This window comes from Piliocolobus tephrosceles, chromosome 10 (assembly GCF_002776525.5).
Source record: "Piliocolobus tephrosceles isolate RC106 chromosome 10, ASM277652v3, whole genome shotgun sequence".
NCBI classification, from domain to species: Eukaryota; Metazoa; Chordata; class Mammalia; order Primates; family Cercopithecidae; genus Piliocolobus; species Piliocolobus tephrosceles.
Genome location: NC_045443.1, coordinates 15,743,253 through 15,764,411, shown reverse-complemented (window position 1 = coordinate 15,764,411; position 21,159 = coordinate 15,743,253). Strand labels below are relative to the sequence as shown.

Below are 21,159 nucleotides of genomic sequence, written 5' to 3'. Positions count from 1 at the left end.
GAAGTTTCACTTGATTGACAGTTAAAAAGATGGCAACAAAATATGTACAGGTTTTTTTTAAAGACCGCACTTAAAATTATTTCCAGTTTTTATTATTTAACTACAGTCCCTTTTTAGACAAGTTTGTCATATTGATGGAAAGGTTGTCAGGACAGTGGTTGGCTGCTGGCAGTGGAGAAGGGTAAAAGGTATCCATCATACAACTGTACTTGTCAAGTGGGCCCTATGAGCGTGGCATCATTTCACCTTGGCATTCTGTTTAAAAACAATTATAACATAGAACTTAGTGTTACTTTTTTTAAAAAAAATAACCTTATATATTTTTATTTTACAAATAATCATTATGTAAAATTTGAAAAATTTGGAATGTATAAAACTTGGAACTGTATAACTAGGGAAATAAATTCATCTGTAATTTTCATCATCCTGTTGACAAGTTGATTTTACTTTCTAGTCTTTTCTTATTTCTTAAACAATAAAGTTCATGTTGTATACACAGTTTTGAATACTGATTTTTAGAATTTTATGATGCGTATTTTGCCATATAACATTTTTAAAAGTTGATTTTTGATGAATATATAATTGTTTATATTATTGTATCATTTTCAACCATTCTCAATTTTGAAATATTATTTCATAGTTTATTTTTTATTAATAATGATGGGCATCTTCGTTTATAAATCTTTGACCATATCTCTGGTTATTTCCATAGGATAGATTTCTAGAAGTGAAATTATGGGCCAAGAATATTAGCCTTTAAAAAACTCTTGACACATATTGCCAAACAACTTCCTAAAAACACTGAATTATAATTTCCTACTTGCTTAAAAAAAAACTCCCTGTTTTAGCTTATGTTGCTATAAAGTCATTTTTTAAATTTAATGTGTATCTGTCTTATTAGTAATATATTCATTAAAATAGACAAGTTAGGACATCATTATATTACTAAACAACCAAAGCAACTCAGTGGATAGCCTTCTAGTGCTAAAAGTCACCTGACATTTTGGTGGGCTATCTTTTCTTAGTGTGTAATTTTTGATGAATTATATTGCTAGATCCTGTACTAAATGTTTGAATGGAAATATGGTGTAGGGGTCTGAGCATTCAGACAAATAACAACAGTTCTGTAAGTCTGCTGTGGAAGAATGAGAGCTGCTATCTGCTGCTTCATCAATAATAACTGAGATCTCATTGTGTTTCACCTGTGTTTTTAGTGTTACTTTTTATATGTTAGAATATTTTACTAGAATCTGAAATGTTTATAACTAAAAAATGCCTTAAAATGTGTTTGGTCTAGTCTCTTCATTTTAAGGACGAATAAGTTGTGATTCAGCAGGCTCGAATCTGATGAACGCTAGAGCCTCATTCTTTTGCCTCTACTCCAGTGGGACTTCTTAACTTTCTGATTCTTTTTTTTTTTTTTGAGAGAGAGTCTCCCTGTCTCCCAGGCTAGAGTGGCCTGATCTTGGCTCACTGCAAGCTCCACCTCCCGGGTTCACGCCATTCTCCTGCCTCAGCCTCCAGAGTAGCTGGGACTACAGGCGCCCGCCACCACGGCCGGCCAATTTTTTGTATTTTTAGTAGAGGTAGAGTTTCACCATGTTAGCCAGGATGGTCTAGATCTCCTGACCTCGCGATCTGCTCCCCTTGGCCTTCCAAAGTGCTGGGATTACAGGCGTGAGCCACCGCGCCCGGCCAACTTTCTTATTCTTTAACCAATAAAGTATTATTCACACAGGGTATCTGGCACTATAGTTAAATGATATAACTCATTTCCAAAAATGAGGCACCTCGGACTCTTCTTTGGATGTGCAGAGTAAAAGTTGGGCTCTGAAGCAAGACCTGATCTGTCTACCTGTGTGGTCTTGGGAAGTTGTCTCTCTGTACTTCAGCCTCATCTCTAAAATGCAGATAATAATTCATGGGTTGCTGTGAATCTGAAAGTAAATAATGTTTATGATAGTACCGACTACAGAATAGTAAGCATAATTTGTGGTTCTCATTTTGCCAAATTGAGTTCATTTCCTTTCTGAATTGTTTTCTATTTTGTTTAGGTTTCTTGTATTCTTAAAGGTTTTTTTCGGAGATTTAAATGTAAGCCGAGCTACCGAATATATGAAAAAAAGAACTCTTTGATGCATTCATTTAAAAAAAATTAATAGAGCTATGTAGTTTAATTTTATAAGTTTCTGTTTTCATAAATTATGTAAATTTGTATTGATCTGCTTTGTATTTAAAATGTTTAAAATACAGTACTTTGTTGTATTCTGTACTTTTTGTGTACTTATGGTGTTTTTGTTGTTACTGTTTTGATGAAGAGGGTCTGAAGTAGAGGAAGGATAAGACAAGCTTACAGACATTCTGAACAAACCTGTAAAAATATATGTTGAACCTTATATATAATATAATGTATATATAATACATCTTATATAATGTATATATAATACATCTTATATGATGTATATATAATATATTATATAATATTATATATATGTTGAACCATATATATAATATGTTGAACCATATATATATGCACACACACTTTTTTTTTTTTTTTTTGAAATGGAGTCTTGCTCTGTCACCCAGGCTGGAGTGCAGTGGTTCAATCTCAGCTCACTGCAATCTCTACCTCCTGGGTTCAAGTGATTCTCCTGCCTCAGCCTCCTAAGTAGCTGGGATTACAGGCGCATGCCACCATACCTGGCTAATTTTTGTATTTTTAGTAGAGACGGGGTTTCACCATGTTAGCCAAGATTGTCTTGATCTCCTGACCTCGTGATCCTCCCGCCTCAGCCTCCGAAAGTGCTGGAATTACAGGCGTGTGCCACTGTGCCCTGCCGAACCTAATATAATTTATAATAAAGAGAGAATTTATCCCTAGGGGTTTCTGAGCTTTCATTAAATTTTATCTGAAATGTTTTCTGCAATGTCATCTGTTTAAACTAAGTGAGATAAGGCTTTCAGAACTTCTACTTTACCACTAGACTAAACAGAAGACTTATTATTCAGGTTTGGCCTGGATCCAGTCCAGTTTTTAGTTGGAAAGCCCCTCAAGAGGAGTGTCTTTTTGGTTCCTCTGAAGGCTCTGGCTGACTCAGGCTGAACTGCTTCTCCTTTGAATCCCTGAGGTATATCTACCCCTGACTTCCAAAGGTGATCTCTGTGGAATAGCGCCAGTGGCACTAGGGTTCCTAGTTGTGTCTCAGACCTGACAGAGCCCAAGAAATACCATATCTCCCTGTCACTGTGCCCTCCAAGTGATATTTTTTGGGGACCTCTGTAGAGTTCCTAATAGCTATTTCAACCTCAACTTAGTGCTTTCTGTGGTAGTCCACTACAGCCAAGGTAGCAGCTAACTATGTGTAAAATAGTAGCTAACTGGCAACATTTCATAGATAGAAATTTTAATGATCTTAAAGTAGTTAACAGCCACTAATTAAGTTTCATCAGACATGGTGATTTCTTCTTTCTTTTTTTTTTTTTTGTTGGCAGGTGTTCCAGTTATAGGTAAAGTTAGTGCATAGGAAGAATAGCAATACAAAGTTTCCAATATTTTTTTGCAGTTCTCTGTATTGAACATCATAAGTCATGATGATGTATCATGAGTTGTATTTCCATTTGTGGTGTTACATTTCTGTTGTTCCATCCATATATTTTAAAATTTATTCTTCCATGAAATATCTGTAACAACTCTCTGTGTTTAGAGGTAGTATTAACTGACTCATACCAGGAAGGAATTCAAGATAATAACTTCATGAGTAACATCATGCTCTAGCCAACTGAGCAACCTTAATATCTTGAATGGACATTTATTTTTTAATGTGAAAACTTCTGTCTGCTTTTAAAGCTTGTAGCTTCAAATTAATGAGCCCAATGTTGTGGGTTTTAAGCTTAATTACACTTAAATTTTAAGAAGCACTCTGCTGTCAGAACTCCCAAAGCTTTACTGTGGTCACAGTATTGGAATGTATAAAAATTATAGCTCTGTTGCATTAGAACTTAGTTGACCAACTTTTGAGAAGTAAAAGCTTAATTGCTGGTTTATATTTCTGGCTTGTGTAGGAATTAAATGGTGCTAAGTTAAGGTTGGTTCTACAGGTAGCTGACTCAGGGAAGAGAGAGAATAGAGGGGATATTACAAGTTAAATAAACATCATAAAGGTGAGAGGACCAATACTTAAGCTCTGCCCAGCTGCTCCTGTTAGTGTTGACAAGGATGCATTTCATGGCTGATGAGCACAGTTTTGACTTGTGTATCCAGTGGAGGTGTTCCCTTTTGCGAATGGTCCTCCTTTTAAACTAATTTTTATGTTTTAATTGCCTATATTGGTATTGTGTGAGTAAAAGGTTGAAAGACATGATTCTCCTTTCTACAGTTGAGAAACCAAGGCAGTATCATGAGCAGGAAGAAACGCCTGAGATGATGGCAGCCCGCATTGACAGAGATGTGGTAAGTATAGGAGTCGCTTTTAGATCATTGGCTTTTTTTTTTTTTTTAAGAGGAAAAAAACTTCATAAGAAAATGAAGCTGATTTAAATAAAGATGTTTTATGGAAACTGTGTTTTCTGTTTCCAGTGATGGTTATGCCCTTTGAATTAGTTTTTGCCTTAACCATTTTTGCCTTTATGCCAGTATTTAGTTAGTAGACTTGGGCTGTGATAGATGAATCAGCATATTAACTAGTTTACGTTGGAACTTAGGCTGAATTATTAGCTGTCAGGAATGGTGCAGTTTTTATTGTATTATAGTTTGTAATTCATAATTGAAATATCTTTTTAATATGTCTTCTTGGCATTTATTAACAATGTATTTTAGAATAAACAAAAAAGTTAAGTGGCATTTTTAAAGGATAGATTTGTAAATCGTAATGCTTTTGTAAAAGATAATGCTATATTTGTTTTCATTTCTTCATAGTGATTTACAGAATGAGAATGCTGTAAATGCTTTAATATAGCATTCTCATTCTATAGATGAGATATAGAATATACTGTTAATATAGTTACTTTTTGTACTATACACATGTTACCAGCTTATTGAGAAATAAATACTGAAAGGAATTTGAAATTTGGAATTCAATTTTTATATCACACTATTACGTGTTATACTGAAAAGTTTATTTAACCCCAATTTCTAGTCTTAAATTAGAAGAATGTCAGGTTTCACACATACTGGAGAAAGGCAACTAAGACTATAGTATGTAAGATAATCAAATTCATTCCAGTGATCTCTGATAGCATGGTGCATTATTAATTCTATTTTGTCACGTGGAAATTCTTATTAATGCTTAGTATCATAGATTAGCTATTAGGTTATCACAACAATCTGTGTACCTTTAATTCCATGAAATAATGTTGTCAGTGCTTTATTGGAACATTTATCAGTAAAGCAAAAATGTCAGTGCTCTGCTAACAAAATGTAGTTTAGAATTTTCCTCCTAACTGTGTGGGAGAACACTGGGAAAATTAGAGCAATTGAAAATAATAATCCGAGTAGTTATTGTGAATGCTTCCTTGATGACATTGAAAATAGAGCAAAAGTAAGCTAAAGAAAAATGTAAATGTCAGATGTTGGCTACAGGTATATTTAGTTTGATTCGTGTAATTAGTAATAAACTTGAAATTGGCATGTGGGGTGCTACTTTTTCTAAAAAAACCTTTCTATTATTTACTAACAGTGTACAGCTAAGGTAAACATTTTGTTTTATATTTTATTCTATAATTTCTAATTTCAGCAAATCTTAAACCACATTTTGGATGACATTGAATTTTTTATCACGAAACTCCAAAAAGCAGCAGAAGCATTTTCTGAACTTTCTAAAAGGAAGAAAAATAAGAAAGGTAAAAAGAAAGGACCAGGAGGTAAGTTGGATTTTCTTAATCTTCTAATGACTGGTTAGAACTCCAGTACTGGCTGAGCGCAGTGGCTCACCCCTGTAATCCCAGCACTTTGGGAGGCTGAGGTGGGCAGATCACCTGAGGTCAGGAGTTTGAGACCAGCCTGTCCAATGTGATGAAACCCCATCTCTGTAAAAATACAAAAATTAGCTGGGCATGGTGGCATGTGCCTCTAATCGCAGCTACTCGGGAGGCTGAGACAGGAGAATCGCTTGAACCTGGCGGAGGTTGCAGCGAGCCAAGGTGGCACCAATGCACTCCGGCCTGGGCAATAAGAGCGAAACTCTGTGTCAAAAAAAAAAAAAAAGAACTCTGATACTAGGCAGAGTTTTGACCCTCATGAACTGCTTAGCAAAACTTCATTGATTGTGGACTAGGGTTCCTCTTCTAGTTTTGGGGTAGCACCTGAGATTTAGGCAAAGAGTAAGATGAACTCAGGAAGAGTCCATTTTGGTTATAAGTCAGCTATATAGTGAAGAAAGATCCTGGAATATTTTACCTAAATCGCAGAGACTTTGAGATTCAGGCAGTGATCATCTGTCTGTAGTTTTGATTAGTTATTGTAAAATTAAGTGTCTGTTAAAGAAAGACATAGCTCTATTCTTCTTATATTTGAATTTATTCTATTATAAACTGGAACCATATTATTTGTTAAATAAAAGGGTTGACTTATTAAAATATTTAAAAGTTTCAACGGATTTAAATTTTTTATCACAAAACTTTAAACAGTACATTCAGGTCACATACGAAGTCACATATAGACAATTTTGAAGTATGCTGCTGTTCAGCTATTTAAAGTGGCCTCAGCTGTATAAAATTAAACTTATGGAAGTAATGTTTATACTTCTGCTGACAAAATGGTAGAGATGGAAAGATATAAAATAGTAAATAAATATCCCTTACATTACAGATAATTTCCAAATCTTTCTCTACCACATATTTATATAATAAGCATATCACCTTTGGCTTTATCTTCTACATGTGAATACATGAATGTGCCTCCTCTCCACATATTCTGAAATTAAGTACTATTGCTTCCTGGTATCATAAACCACTTACTCCTTTTGAAATTCTCCGTGAAAGATATACTATCCTCTTGATCACCCAGATTGAAAACCACAGATTCTTCTATGACTTCATTCTCTAGCTTGTAGCCAACATCAATTTTATTTTCTCAACATCTCCTATATCCAGTTATTTCCCTTTCTTCATATCCAGTTCAAGCTACTATCATTTTTTTTACCCTGCTTTCTAAGCAGTTTTAAGCCTCCACTTTTTCATGCTGTGAGAACAGTCTTCAAAAGCGTTCAGCCACTTCATGCTTCTGCTGTAAAGCACACTAGTTCCATGTTCTATTGATTTAAGTACAACTGTTCACCCTGGAAATCAAGGGTATCCACAATCTAACCTTGATCTACCCTTCCATTCTCATGTTTGTCTGCTTTTGTTTGTTGTTTCATATACGTGCAATTCCCCCTTTCCTTGTTTTTGCTTATGCTGTTTTTATACAACCATGATGTTTTTCCCACCACATCGCCCTGGACCAAACTTTTTCAAATCCCATCTTAGAGGCTACTTTCTCCATCTAATACGTTTTAAGTATCAATTTCCTTATCTCCCAACCAGGTAAGTCTCTTCTCATAACGATTGGTACTTGTCTTATTTATCTGATTCATGTATTTCATTAGCTTTTAAGGCAGGGCTTGTCACTTACTCACTTTTATACCCTCACAATGATAAGCACAATGCCTGCCATAGAGAAAGGCTACAATGTATGGAATTAAATGAGTCATTTGTAGTGAGTGCCTAAAGACAGAGCAATCCATTTTGAACTTTGTATCTTCTCAGTTTCTTACAGTCAGACTATGAGATGTAGCCCAGTGGCTAGGTAGCATGTCTGATGAGATCCTCAAATTTTACAGACATAAATGTGGTTTTTGTTTTTCTATTTAATAAATTTTCTTGGATTTTGCTCTGCTCTCCTCCTCTTGCTTATTTCATTAGAGGGTGTTTTAACGCTGCGGGCAAAACCTCCACCTCCTGATGAATTTCTTGACTGTTTCCAAAAGTTTAAACATGGATTCAACCTTCTGGTAAGTGAAATTTATGTATATAGAATTAGAAGAAATAAATGAAAAAGATGAAAGTCTAGTCAGGATGTTTCTGATTAAATTAAGAAATAAAATTGTTTTTATAGATTTTTGGGGGGTATGTATGTTTTGATTTGCCTTCAATTAAAACAGCAAATTTTAAAACATATATATCTATGAGACTTGATTGAAAAACAATGACTTCTATTCTCACTCTATCCATGCTAAAGAATATATTTAAAATGAAACTGAGTCTATGCTGGACCTTTCTGAGTGTCTGACTTTGCTTGATAGTAATCTATTTTCTGTTTTCTTCATGTTGCAGGCCAAACTGAAGTCTCATATTCAGAATCCTAGTGCTGCAGATTTGGTTCACTTTTTGTTTACTCCATTAAATATGGTGAGATTTTATTAGTTTAAGAAAGAATCATTCTTAGTATATTTTTTAACCCCAAGTGTCTGTCTGTATTATCTAAACTGCTTTTCTTCATTACCTTGTTTGGGTACTATTTCTTTGCCATTTGTGTAAACATCAAGAATGTAAAATTTGAGAATTTAAAAGAACCTTATAAGTCATCTAGTTTAAGCACCTTATTTTATAGTTGAGGAAACTGGTATCTCTGACAGTGCTAGGGATATGAAAATAAATAAAGATTTATTGTATACCAGTGTTTCAGTGTATACTAGTATATAATATTCAGTACTTTGAATAATGTAGATGTTTTTCTCATTCTCACAAAATAATCATGAGAAGTCTAGTTCTTCATGGATGGTTTGCTCCATGAAGTCATTCAGAGACCCATGTTCTTTTTATTGAGGTGTTCCTTCATCTCTTGAACTGTCTCTGACTTGTTTATTCATTTATGTACTTATTCTACAAATACAAATTGAGAGCCTCCTCTGTGCTTGGCTTTAAAGTAACTCATCAGGAACAAAACAGACAAAAATTCTTACACTGTTAGAACTTATATTGTAGCATAGAGAGGTAACCAATAACCTAAATAAATGTCTGAGTAATACAGTAGTCTAAAAATCACATGCTATGCAGAAAAATAGAGGAGCGAAGGAGAACTGGGAGTTCTCCAGGGAGATGCACGCATGTGTGTATGTGTGTGGGAAACGGAGTGTTGCACTTTTTGAGTAGGGTTGGTTAAAGGAAGCCTCAATGAGAAGATGTCATTGGAGTAAAGGAAGTAAAGAATGGATCATGTGGATCCCTGAAAGAAGAGAATTCCAGACAGAGAATAATGTGTAAATGTTCTGAGGTGGTAACATGCAAAGGATGTTTTTGGAATACGTAGATACTGTAACTTCAGTGGAATGAAGGAAGAAAAGATTAGAAAGAGATGATATCAGCAGGGTAACAGGAAGATACATCTTGTTTGTCTGTATCAGGAATTGGGAGACCTTTGACAATTGAGTTTTCAGCAGAAAAGGATTGCCCTGGCTATAGTGTTTAGAAATTTGGGGGAAGAAGATGCTAGGGTCATTACTAAAATAATCCAGATGGGAGATTATGGTGCTTGGACATAGTATCGTTGAAGGTGGTGAGAAGTCTGATCTGGTTATAAATTTGCTGCTAGATTGGATATACTGTGCAAGAGCCAAGGATCGTTCCCAGCTTTTTGGCCTAAGACTGACAGGATGGAGTGATGATTAACCAAGATGGGAAGACTGGGTAGAGCAGGTTTTTGGAGGTTGGTGAAGAATTCAGTTTTAGACATATCAAAATTGAGTTGCATCCAGATGGGGAAATTTGAATTGATAGTTGAGTATGAGAATTTGGAGTTCAATGGAGAAATCAGGCCAAGGACTGGTTGAGCCCTGGGGCATTTGATGTTAGGAGAATGAGAAGAACCAGCAAGTAAGATTGACAAGAGGCAGTAAGGGAGGATAACTGTCATCCTTCTTTCCCCAGGGATAAGTAGACAAGACCTGAAGTAGAATATGAAATGAGTATTGCTTTACAAACATAGGAAAGTAAGTAACATTATCAACATGAATGTCAGAAGCTAAGCAGTAAGGCATTAGAAGATGAAAGTCTAAGAGTACATCAGTAATTTATGAATGCTTCCATATGTTGTTGCTATATATGGAGCATCAGATTTCTACTTGCCTAATTATTTCTGAATAATTCTTGCTATGTAATCGCTTTTAAAAAATTAGACGGAGACCAAGGGGATACATATGCAAAGAAACTGATACTAGCTCCTTAACAAAATTTGTATTCCTTATTTTTTAACATTTTTGATGCTATCTTAGTTGGAGTATTTGGAAGTATTATTTATAAAGCAATTTCTGCTGCCTCTTCTTTATTTCACACACTCTCAGAGACCATATGTAGATATCTAGTCATTACACAGAGTAGAGCTGTAACAACAAGACTGGTTTCCCTGACATATACAAATTGGTCTTTGTGATCACGTTATGTACCTGAAAACATTGGTTTACTTGCCAATGTTCAGTATCTCTGCTTTTCTCAAAAATTACTCCTTATTAATGGTCCCTACAATCATAATATTTTGCTGGTCCATTTAATGTTCTCCCTACAGGGCCCCAGACATTTTACTTGGACAAGGGAGATGGGGAGGAACATCTATTCAGGGCCTGCTACTGGCCAGGCATGATGTGGCTTTACACCTGCAAGTTGCTCTCCTCTTCCCTCAGCATAGACATATATACACAAGCATAGCCACAGCACATGTGCCCGCGCACGTTCTTGAGAGGGAACCATGGCTCTTAACCTTTCATTTACAGTTTCTTTCATTTTATTTCCTCTTTGTCAAATCAGAGATTTTTATATTCGTCTACTCATTTTCTTTAGTTTTACTTTTCCCTCTTATTCCTACATATTTATTGGAAATGTGTTCAAGATTGGAAGTTAAAAATTACTATGCTAGGTAGGCAGGGTAGGTTTTGTTCTCAAATAAGGGTTAGCTTTCCTCCTTTATCTGCCATCTTTTTTCATTCATTCCAGTACCACTGTATCATCTGCAATTGAAAGTCAGATAAGTCTTAGTCCAACTCCTCAAAGAGGGGAAACTGAAAAGCCATAAATTACAGTGTAATAGTGTAATGTGTTACTAATATGCATAAATTACAGTGTAACAGTGTAGTGTGTTACTCATATGCATAAATTACAGTGTAATAGTATAATGTGTTACTAATACGCCTAAATTATTTAGAGGATGCAGGGTGGGGAGTGGTACATCACAGTTACACTGTGGGGTTAACACAGGCTTTCCCAAGACTTGGGACCAGAGTAGAGTTCTGAATAATGGGGAAGGGCCTTCTGGGGAACTGGGAACAGCATGTGCAAATACACAGAGGCGTAGAACAGCATAGCATGCTGAGAACACCTGGATGATTGGAGCCATTCAAAAAATCTCCTTTCTTCTTGTGCCACATCTCTGAGAAGGGAAGATTTTATAAAAGGACTCTGGTTTCTGCTCTAGGAGATAACTACCATTTTTCTAAGCCAGAAAATACTCATAAGAAGTAAATTTAGAGCCGTTTTTGGACATCTACTTATCCTCATTTTACTTATCAGAGAATTGCACCTGTTTGTTTCTGCTGTCATTAAATTATCCCTATTAAATCAGGGAAATTTTCCAAAAATAATTCTGGAGAAAAGTACCATAGATTAAGAATACCAGTTTTCATTCCTGTTTCGCCTTCCTCCCTGGATCCTTTTATTTTTTATGTGTCTGTATAGGCACAGCCATAGACTGTTAACTCTTGATAGTATTGTTTCTCTTGATAGTATTCATCTTGGGAACTGTATTTTTCAAGTTTAGCGTAATAGATTTGCCAGTAGAGAAACACATATTTAAAACAACAATAACAAAAAAACAGGGATAGTAAAATCACCTGATCTAGAGTTCTCTGCATAGCCTTTAGTATCTTCCAGAGAAACTGTAGTCATATGCAGCCCATAGGCAGATGCTGTGAAAGTTGTTAAATTGTTAACTTTCATTTTAGAATTTAAAGCACTGCTGGGCTGGGCAAGTTGATTTGACAAGCTGTTTTTCATTCGGTAGCGTATTGCACAGCATCAAAATGTAATATGACTATTAAAAAGTAGTGCATATTTTGGCATGTCTGCCATTTTGTCTACACATTTTGAAAATACACAAAGAATAATCATCTTCTTGCTAAAAATGGTTTGTTATTTTAGGTGGTGCAGGCAACAGGAGGTCCTGAACTAGCCAGTTCAGTACTTAGTCCCCTATTGACTAAGGACACAATTGATTTCTTAAATTATACTGTCAATGGTGATGAACGGCAGCTGTGGATGTCTTTGGGAGGAAGTTGGATGAAAGCCAGGTAAGCATATATGGGTTCAGCATTTGCCACCTATAATGCCTTAAGTACCGTTCTTTATTACATGGATCTAATGAGACATTTATTTAACCTTGTACATACGGGGACTAAGTGTCATAGGATGAAAAAGCCTAAACCCTTAAAAGCTACAAATCTAGTGGAAGAGACAGAAGTGTATGTAATATAAGGCATGATATACCTTAGGAGTGAGTCATAAACAAAATGCTGTTGGTTGGCAAGGGGAGCAGTCAGGAAGAAGATTTAGACAGGAGGGTAGTTAGCTTTCAAAGAAGAGCTGGCATTTAAAATCGACAGGTACACATGGAGTTCACACACACACGCGCGCGCCCGCGCGCACAGTGCTTGCTAGTCCATGCACTTTACATAACTACTCTTATTATCCCTATTTTGCAGATGGGAAAGTAAGGCCCAGAGAGGATAAGCAATTTGCCCAAGGTCACACAACTTGTAAGTGACAGAGCAGGGATGTGAACTCGTGCCATGTAGCTCTGGAGTCAGTATTCATCATTAGTTTGCTAAACTGCCTTTTAGCAGGATGAGTAGGATTTCCACAATTCCATAGCAGGGCAGGGGCCTGTCCAGGTAGAGAGAGAAGCAGAAGTGAAAGCATGAGGTAGTCAAGGGAAGAGAGGATGAAGATGTGTTTCTCTAGAATATGGACTTCGGGTAGCAGATGATTGTGGAAGGGCAGGAGAAGGAGGGTAATAAAATGAGCAGATAGAGTTGAGGGCTGGATTATGCAGGCTTTCAGTGCCATGCTAAAGAGTTGGAGCATGGTTCTGTAGGCTGTGGAGAACCAATAACTTTGTGAATAGAGGTGTGACATAATGACATCTATGTTTTCGAAAGGTCAGTCTGGTAGTTGAGGCTAGCAAGGACAAGGACAGAAGTAACTGGAGGCAGAGGCCTTTTGAGATGCTAATGTTTTAGTAGAGGCTCCTTATAAATCAGTATTCTTCAGGACTAGAGGGTCACAGTGGAACTGAAAAGGAAGAGTGGGTAATTTTTAGTATTGTACATTTGTCAATAAAGTGATTATGGAAGACAGATTATTAACAATTGTAGTGCTAATGCTTGCTGAGCAAGGCAAGGTAAGAAAATATTTCTAATTTGATGATTGTAAATAAATAATTTTTGCTTTGCTCGTTTATCTAAATCTTTTTATTTTTTTCATCACTTAGAACAAATCACTTAGTATGGCCACTTAGACATTTATCTTCCTAATGGTTTTGAATGGGCTAGCCTAAGAGTCATGGGCCAATTCATAATGTTTTTTCTCCATTTTTCTCCTATTGAAACATACAAACTTTTCCACTTATTTTTTGGATTTTGACAGTTGCTTGTGTTGGAATATAGTTAAGCAGAGAATTCTTTGAAAGCATTGCAGTTGTTGCTTTTAAATTGAAAATATTTACATTTATTTATACTATTTATGTATTAGTATAGCACAGTGTATGCCATATAATACTGTTTTTATACTGTATAAAACTGGTTAAATCTTCTTATTTTTATAATTTTTAACTGATACCTTATTAATAGTTGTACATATTTTCAGGGTACATATGAAATTTTGATACATTCATATAATGTATAAAGATGAAATCAGGGTAATTAGGATATCCGTCACCTTAAATATCTTAAATATTTATGCTAGGAACATTTGAGTTTTTCTCTTCTAGCTATTTTGAAATGTACAATAGGTTAGTGCTAACTAATTTCATCAGTAGTCACCCTACTGATCTATCTAACACTGGGTCTTAGTTCTTCTATTCAATGTACGTTTGTATCCATTAATCAACTTCTCTTCATCTCCCTGTAACCCTGCCCCATCCCTGTTAGCCACTAGTAACCACCAGTCTACTCTCTACCTTCATGAAATCCACTTTTTTTAGCTTCTGCATATGAGTGAGCTTATTTTGCTTAACAGAATGACCTCCAGTTCCATCCATGTTGCTGCAAATGACAGGATTTCTTTCGTTTTTATGGCTGAATAATATTCAATTGTAAATAGATCACTTAAATCTATTAGATTTATATAGGTTATGATTTTATGATAAGCTTAGGTGGCATCCTTTAATTTCATGAAGCTTATTAAATTGATCAGGCCTCACGTTACAAATATAGCTCAGGCTCCTTAATTTCTTTGTTTAGGGTTCTATCTTAAAATAAGAAAATTAACATTCAAAAAACTACATCAAAACGAAATATATTGTTAGCTGTTAACATGCAGAAAGGGTCATTTTAGATCCTGATTGTTAAGAGTCTTTGGAAATGAATGTACTGACTGATTTAAAAACTCATAAAGATAAAAAGAACCATGAAAATCTATAACAATCTGAATAAGATGGCTGATTTCATCATAGTAGAAATATAACATGAAGAATTAAATATGAAAGATAAAGCAACATATTCTAGCAAAAACGAAGTCCTCATTTTTGTCCTAGTTATTTTTGTGGTTCATGAATGATTAGGATCTTATAGAAATAAGTTTCACTCAGTGTCATTAAATGATGAACCGATATGATTGTGATTACAGCTGACTTTACTGATTAAAACAGAGCTGATACATTTAATTTATAAAACTGGCTGTCTGTTTCATTTTAGGGGACTTCATAAGTTTAAAAATCATAAACCTTAAGAACTTGCTGGGCTGTTTCTCTTTTGAAAGATACGTCTAATACCTGGAGGTTTCAATAATGATGGGAGGGGAGTGAAGGGAGAGTTAGGAATCTGAAACTACTTTAAATGTTAGAGAAGTTTGTTCTCTAAATACTTAGCATACTCCTAGCTCCACTCTCCCTTCTTACACAAATTTTTAAATCCCATACCCATGTTAAAAACTTGAGTTTAACAGAGAACTGGGGCAATGTTGTGAAAACAGATCATGCAACAGATTTCAGTCTTTCTTTCATTTTATTGATGTGAAATACTGGCATAAACACGTTTGCTTTTTCTTTTTGGGTGGATGGAAGACAGATTAGGTCTATGTGCTGTTTTTGTTGTTTATGTGTGTGTGCGTGTGTATGTCTAGCCTTACCGAAGATAACTGTGAGTATGGATACATTCCTAGATTTTATTGTTTATACGCCTTCATTCCCTCCTACAGAGCAGAGTGGCCAAAAGAACAGTTTATTCCACCATATGTTCCACGGTTCCGCAATGGCTGGGAGCCCCCAATGCTGAACTTTATGGGAGCAACCATGGAACAAGATCTTTATCAACTGGCAGAATCTGTGGCAAATGTAGCAGAACATCAGCGCAAACAGGAAATAAAAAGATTATCCACCGAGGTACAGTTTTTTTTTTTAACATTACCCGTTGTAGACAGTGTAATTATCTGTGTATTCTCTTATAATTCTGATGGCAAGTTCTCGTTTTATTGATCTGAAAATTGCTCTAGAATCAAGTCTGAATGTTACTCTCTCCTGAATTACATCTCTCTCTTGCCTCTGTCATTTTTTGTGACAGTTGCTCTGTTCCTCCGTGAAGCCCAACCCCAACCCAAATTGCTCTCCTATAGCCTGTCAGCCCTCCCCCTCCCCTTGTTGCCACTGTTCTCCTGGCTCCCAATCCTAAGCTATTTTAGGATAACTTTCTCTCCTTGTCAGGGAATTGCACTACTGCCCTTTGGCTTATTTCTTTTTGTTTTCCTCTCCCCTTATCAGGCCCTCTAGACAGTTCCCTGAACCTAGATCCTCTAACCTGTCCCAATCAGCTGTTTCCTAAATGCCACTAATTATTTTCTCTCCTTCTTCTCTTCATGTTGCTTTGCCTACTTTTGTCTTCTGTTTGTTTTCTTTCTTCGCTTTTGCCTAGTTCTAAACCTCTGGAGTCCTATGACCCTTACTAGAAGACCAAAGTTCTTCTGTACTCTAGTCCTTAGGTTCAAATGATCATTTATAAAACTATACACCTTGAGGAGATCTTAACATTCATTTTATCTTTTAAGTATTTAGTCATCTTTAGAGTATAACCTATTTGGGAATCCAGTTGAGAGAATGCAATTGAGTATGCTGTCTTGTCACATTCCCTACAAATGATGTTTCTGTGACTCTTCTTGTTTGTTGGAAAAGAACATCGAGCACTGAGTAAAGCTGGACCAAACACAAATAGGATGGGCAGAACCTGAAGAATTAGGTGAATGAGATCTAGTTTGAAGAAGAAACAGTAAATGATGACAAGATCTTCCCAAAGTCCTGTTATTTTTATTAATTCCTTAGATTAGTTTTCTCAGGCTATCATAGATATTTATAATGTGGCAAATGTGGTATGAAGGAATGAATTGTCAAACCATGGTGTATTATATCCTGTGACTACTTTTAAGGCAAATTGTTTATCTAAATTAAATTTTAAAAATTGTTCCCTTTGTGGACTATTATTTGGACAATAACAATAGTATTATAGAAGTTTGGTTCCATTCCTGAAACTTTAAAAATAAAGCAACATATTACTTTGAAATAATTTTTTTCTAATGTAATTGTTTTTTTCCTCTGGCTGTATTATAAAGGAAGAGGTGGATTCCTTGCCTGTCCTTCCCTCTAAATGAATAATTAAGATGACCTCACTGCTCAGTTGGCAAGCATATATCCCTGCCTGTATTTCAGAGTTCAGGCCTCATCACTGTGAACTTTCTTTCCACTTAAAGGGCAGTTTTTCTAGAGGAAAGAAAATATAATCAAACATGAAATTATGATACACTTGCTGTTGCTATAGTTACAGCTGAATATTTTCACATCATAAAAAATTTCCAGCTTATAGGCTTCATATCTTAAATAAGAAAATATACTCACTTTATAATGTGTGCCTCAGAAATTCACTTTTGTGATTTCGTTCCCAATTTGTGTATTTAAGAAGAGAGTAATGGGCTCCCAGGATATAAGTTTGTCTGCTTTCACTGAATAAGTAATTTTAAAAGAGGAATTATTGAGAATCCTTACTTGTAATGAGTTATCATTTTCCTGTTATAAACTATATTTCATTTTATGGCTGAAGTAGTTATTCAGAGGTTTTAAAAAATGAAAAACACATGCTAGCAGTTCCAGGGAATTTTATGCCTTGAGATTTTGTTGGAAAAGAGGCCAAGTAATGGTGACTTAAAATGCATAAAAATGTAATCATCCCTAGAAGAGAGATTTTATTATACTTTATTGCTACTATAATAAATGCATTTACAACAAGACTTGGGTAATTCAGGATCTTACGATTTTTGTTTAGGATTGAAAGACATAGGTGACATAGAGTGACAAATATGGGTGGCAGTACTCAGCTTCTTTACTTCCTCTGAACCCTAAGCAAGCTTTGGTAGTCATCACAGTTAGTCATTTGTCATCATTTCTCTTCTCCCTTTCAGTATTTCCAGTCACTCTCAGGACCCAGTGATTTCATACTGCTGACTTCACTGTTATGTTCAGAGCTGGGCAAAAGGTGTGGGTGCTTCTAACAGAGCACTCCCCTCTTTAGAACAACCTTTAATTAAAGATTACCTAATCTAATGTAGTGCCTCTACTCTTTCCCAGGGAAATGATAAACTGACTTAATTGAGCTCAGATTTTTTTAATTTAAATGGCTGAAACTTGTTTATTTGTATTTATATTAAGCACAGTATCCTGATTTTGTATACATAAACGTCACCTGCCCCGTCCGTGGATAAACTCAGCCCTCCTCCTGCTTACTTTGCCGTTAGAATTAACTGTGGTAACCATATGTCTAAGACTTTTCTGAAACATTTCCAGTTTCAACTATTTTGCCCCAATGAATCCATAAACAAATACACAAAATCCATAACGAAAATAGCCAAGGAATTCCAGTGCTTCAGTGTCTGTCATGCTTCTTCCAGACCTCATTTTCATATAAAGAAACAATGTAAAGGCTTTGGGGAGTTTTTGTTTGTTTTCTCCCAATCTGAGCGTGTATTCTCTATAGCAGGGGTCGCCAGTCCCTGGGTCGTGGACCAGTACTGGTGTGTGGCCTGTTAGAACCTGGACCTCACTGCAGGAGGTGAGCGGCAGGCCTGCGAGCATTACTGGCTGAGCTCCACCTCCTGTCAGATGAGCTGCGCCTTTAGATTTCATTGGGAGCAAGAACTCTCTTGTGAACTGCACATACAAGGGATCTAGGTTACACACTTATGAAAATCTAATGCCTGATGATCTGAGGAGGAACAGTTTCATCCCAAAACCATCCCCTTCATCCCTGGCCCTGGGGTCCATGGAAAAATTGCCTTCCATGAAAGCAGTCCTGCTACCAAAAAGGTTGGGGATTGCTGGTCTATAGCTTTAAAACCATGGTCCTCAGTGGGACCTGTGAATCTCAACTGTCACTCTTGGTCGCTCCCAGTAGTTTCCTGTCTGAATTATCTTAACTGCAAAAAAGAAATGACTCCAGCATGCTCTTATCCTGGACTCTTGGCTATCAAGATCCATTTAGTTGTGCCTTTCTGTGTTCCCCTTAACAGTAAAGATGATAATAGTGCTGCTGTGTTTTAAAAAATTGAAAATACTATAATGTTCTGTGTATCATTTTAAAATTGAAAAAAAAGAGAAGTCGGTATAATTTTAATGCGTAGAGTTCAGTTGATTTTCATGTGACAATATTTACTTTGCTAGAGTGGTGACAGTTTCTTGAACAGAAAGAGCAAGATTACCCTTTGCACTAATGACTTTTCTTACTATAAGTAAGTCTTTGACAAAAATGTATCACTCCCATTTCATAATGTGTTAACATAATGATCTATCACCTGAAAATGAAAACTTACCACAATATAGTTGAGAGATCTTGTTGACTGACCTGAGTGCTGATTCAAATAGTATTTGGTGATTCTTTCATCTGCCCCACTTTGTCTTTCAGCATTCCAGTGTATCAGAGTATCATCCAGTGGATGGCTATGCGTTCGGTAGCAACATTTACGCAAGAGGACCCCACCTGGACCAAGGGGAAGCTGCTGTTGCTTTTAAGCCAACTTCTAATCGCCATGTAGATAGGTAACATTTAATGAGCACCCTTTTGAGAGCTGTGGATAACTGTCTGATCTAGTGCTAACAGGTGACAGTGTCTGTATTGTCTACTGCTTCTTTAAACTTTTTATCTGTTAATTCGTTGATAAAGTTTCAGTTGTTCCTTTAGAAAACTGGTTTTGATCAACAAAAGATGTCTGGACCTTCAGTCTGTAATTCTCATTTAGTGCAAATGCCTTTGGATGGCTTTCCATTTTTTAAAAGATACTTCTGACAAAATGTGTACATTAAGAAGAAAGAACTGTCTTGAAACCCTCCATTAGTTTGTACCAGATGGTCTCTGAGGATCCTTCCAGCTCTGTAGCTTTTAAAGGAAACAGTTTCCATCTTTATCTTCACCCAATGAAAACAAATAAGGCTTCCTTTAGATAGATATATCTAAACTGAATATAAGCTAAATATTTAAACAGGGTCAATGCCTTATTTGTCATTCTTGCTATTTCATCTTTTTATCTTGACTTTCCAGTTTTATACTTCATTTATTCTTCTATGTTTTCACTCTTAAAAAATTTAATATAGGCAGAGATGGAGAATTGGAATGAGAAGAAATAAAGGAACTGGAATAAGTTCTCTTTTTTTTATTTCCAATCTTGTTTTTAGTAAGTGAGATCTACATAGAGCCAAGCCATGTAGAAAAGAGAAAAGGAGGTAAAATCTTGATAACATGGGTATAGGAGGAGGGTCATTCAGTGAACAGGGGGTAGAGAACTCAGCCTAGTACTTTCCTGCTTCAAAACCTCTCTTACCACAAGAGTTATATGCCCTTTATTTCTTTTCTGTACACTCTTTTCTTAATATAATCTGAAGAAAGTGGGATTCAAAATTTTTGTTCTTCGTCAGGGATGGTGACAGGTAATGCTTAAGTAATTGCTGTAGAAATTACACAGGTATAACTCCAAGGGCACCAGTGACATTAAATTGAGTACAAAGAAAAGTCAGCAATGAATAATATATATTTTAAATGCCAACATGTGAGAATGTTTTAATTATATAATTAATTTTTAGTAGATACAGTTGGAAATCGGTTTTGAAGCTTGAACATTATTTCATTGAAATCCTTCTTAACTAACTTAGTACACGTCTTAATATTTTCTTTTTTCTTTCTTTCTGTCTTAGATGTCAATATTATAGAAATCATTTCAGATTAATAGGTTTCTTTCAGTTTTATCACTTCAGTAATTTGGATGATTTTCCACAGCTAAGTAGCTAGAAAACCACTTGAGTGCATATGTAGAGTACATACTGACATTAGAAAACTTTTATCAGGTTCCATTTTAAGACCACATCTAGCATACTGTGGTCACTCACTAAGTGTAGATTTATTTGATTGATGGATTGGATGAATAAGTGCATGAGAGTGTATCCAGTATTTCAGAGTCACTACTTCCCTGTCCTTCACCTGCATATCTGTAAGGGATACTATTACTGATGGAATAAACTCTGCCATTTATTTTGGGCACCTTACCACAGAGCCTTTTAAAAGCTGACCTTGATTTTTATGATCTTTATCAAGTATTAGGGAAATGTAACTTTGGTTTATTGATTTAGTTATATCTTTGTACCCCTTCTGCTTCCAAAATAGATTCAGTTAGCTCACTTAAATTATATGTAGTTGAAGTAGTATTGTTATTGAAAAATAATGAAATAAAATATAAAATTAAGAAGTTAAGAGGGAAGATGAGAATTTTTATAAAGTATAAAAGTTGACACTATTGTTGAATTTCAGATTTGTCTTTCACATTTCTGGCTGTCAGAACAAAAAGAGAAACATAATCATTTGCTAACATTAGGAAAAGGAATGAGTATCAGTTCATTGG

The 21,159-nt window shown here is 35.6% G+C and overlaps 1 protein-coding gene across 1 annotated transcript in view; it reads left to right on the top strand.

The window, feature by feature from the left end:
- EPS8 (epidermal growth factor receptor pathway substrate 8) overlaps nt 1-21,159 on the top strand; it is a 168,951-nt gene that overhangs the window by 123,018 nt on the left and 24,774 nt on the right. Inside the window, exons 9-15 of the mRNA XM_023226203.1 lie at nt 4,377-4,450; nt 5,733-5,859; nt 7,900-7,988; nt 8,311-8,385; nt 12,163-12,311; nt 15,436-15,619; nt 19,176-19,309. Of these exons, the coding sequence (XP_023081971.1) occupies nt 4,377-4,450; nt 5,733-5,859; nt 7,900-7,988; nt 8,311-8,385; nt 12,163-12,311; nt 15,436-15,619; nt 19,176-19,309 (832 nt within the window). The remainder of the gene's footprint in view (nt 1-4,376; nt 4,451-5,732; nt 5,860-7,899; nt 7,989-8,310; nt 8,386-12,162; nt 12,312-15,435; nt 15,620-19,175; nt 19,310-21,159) is intronic.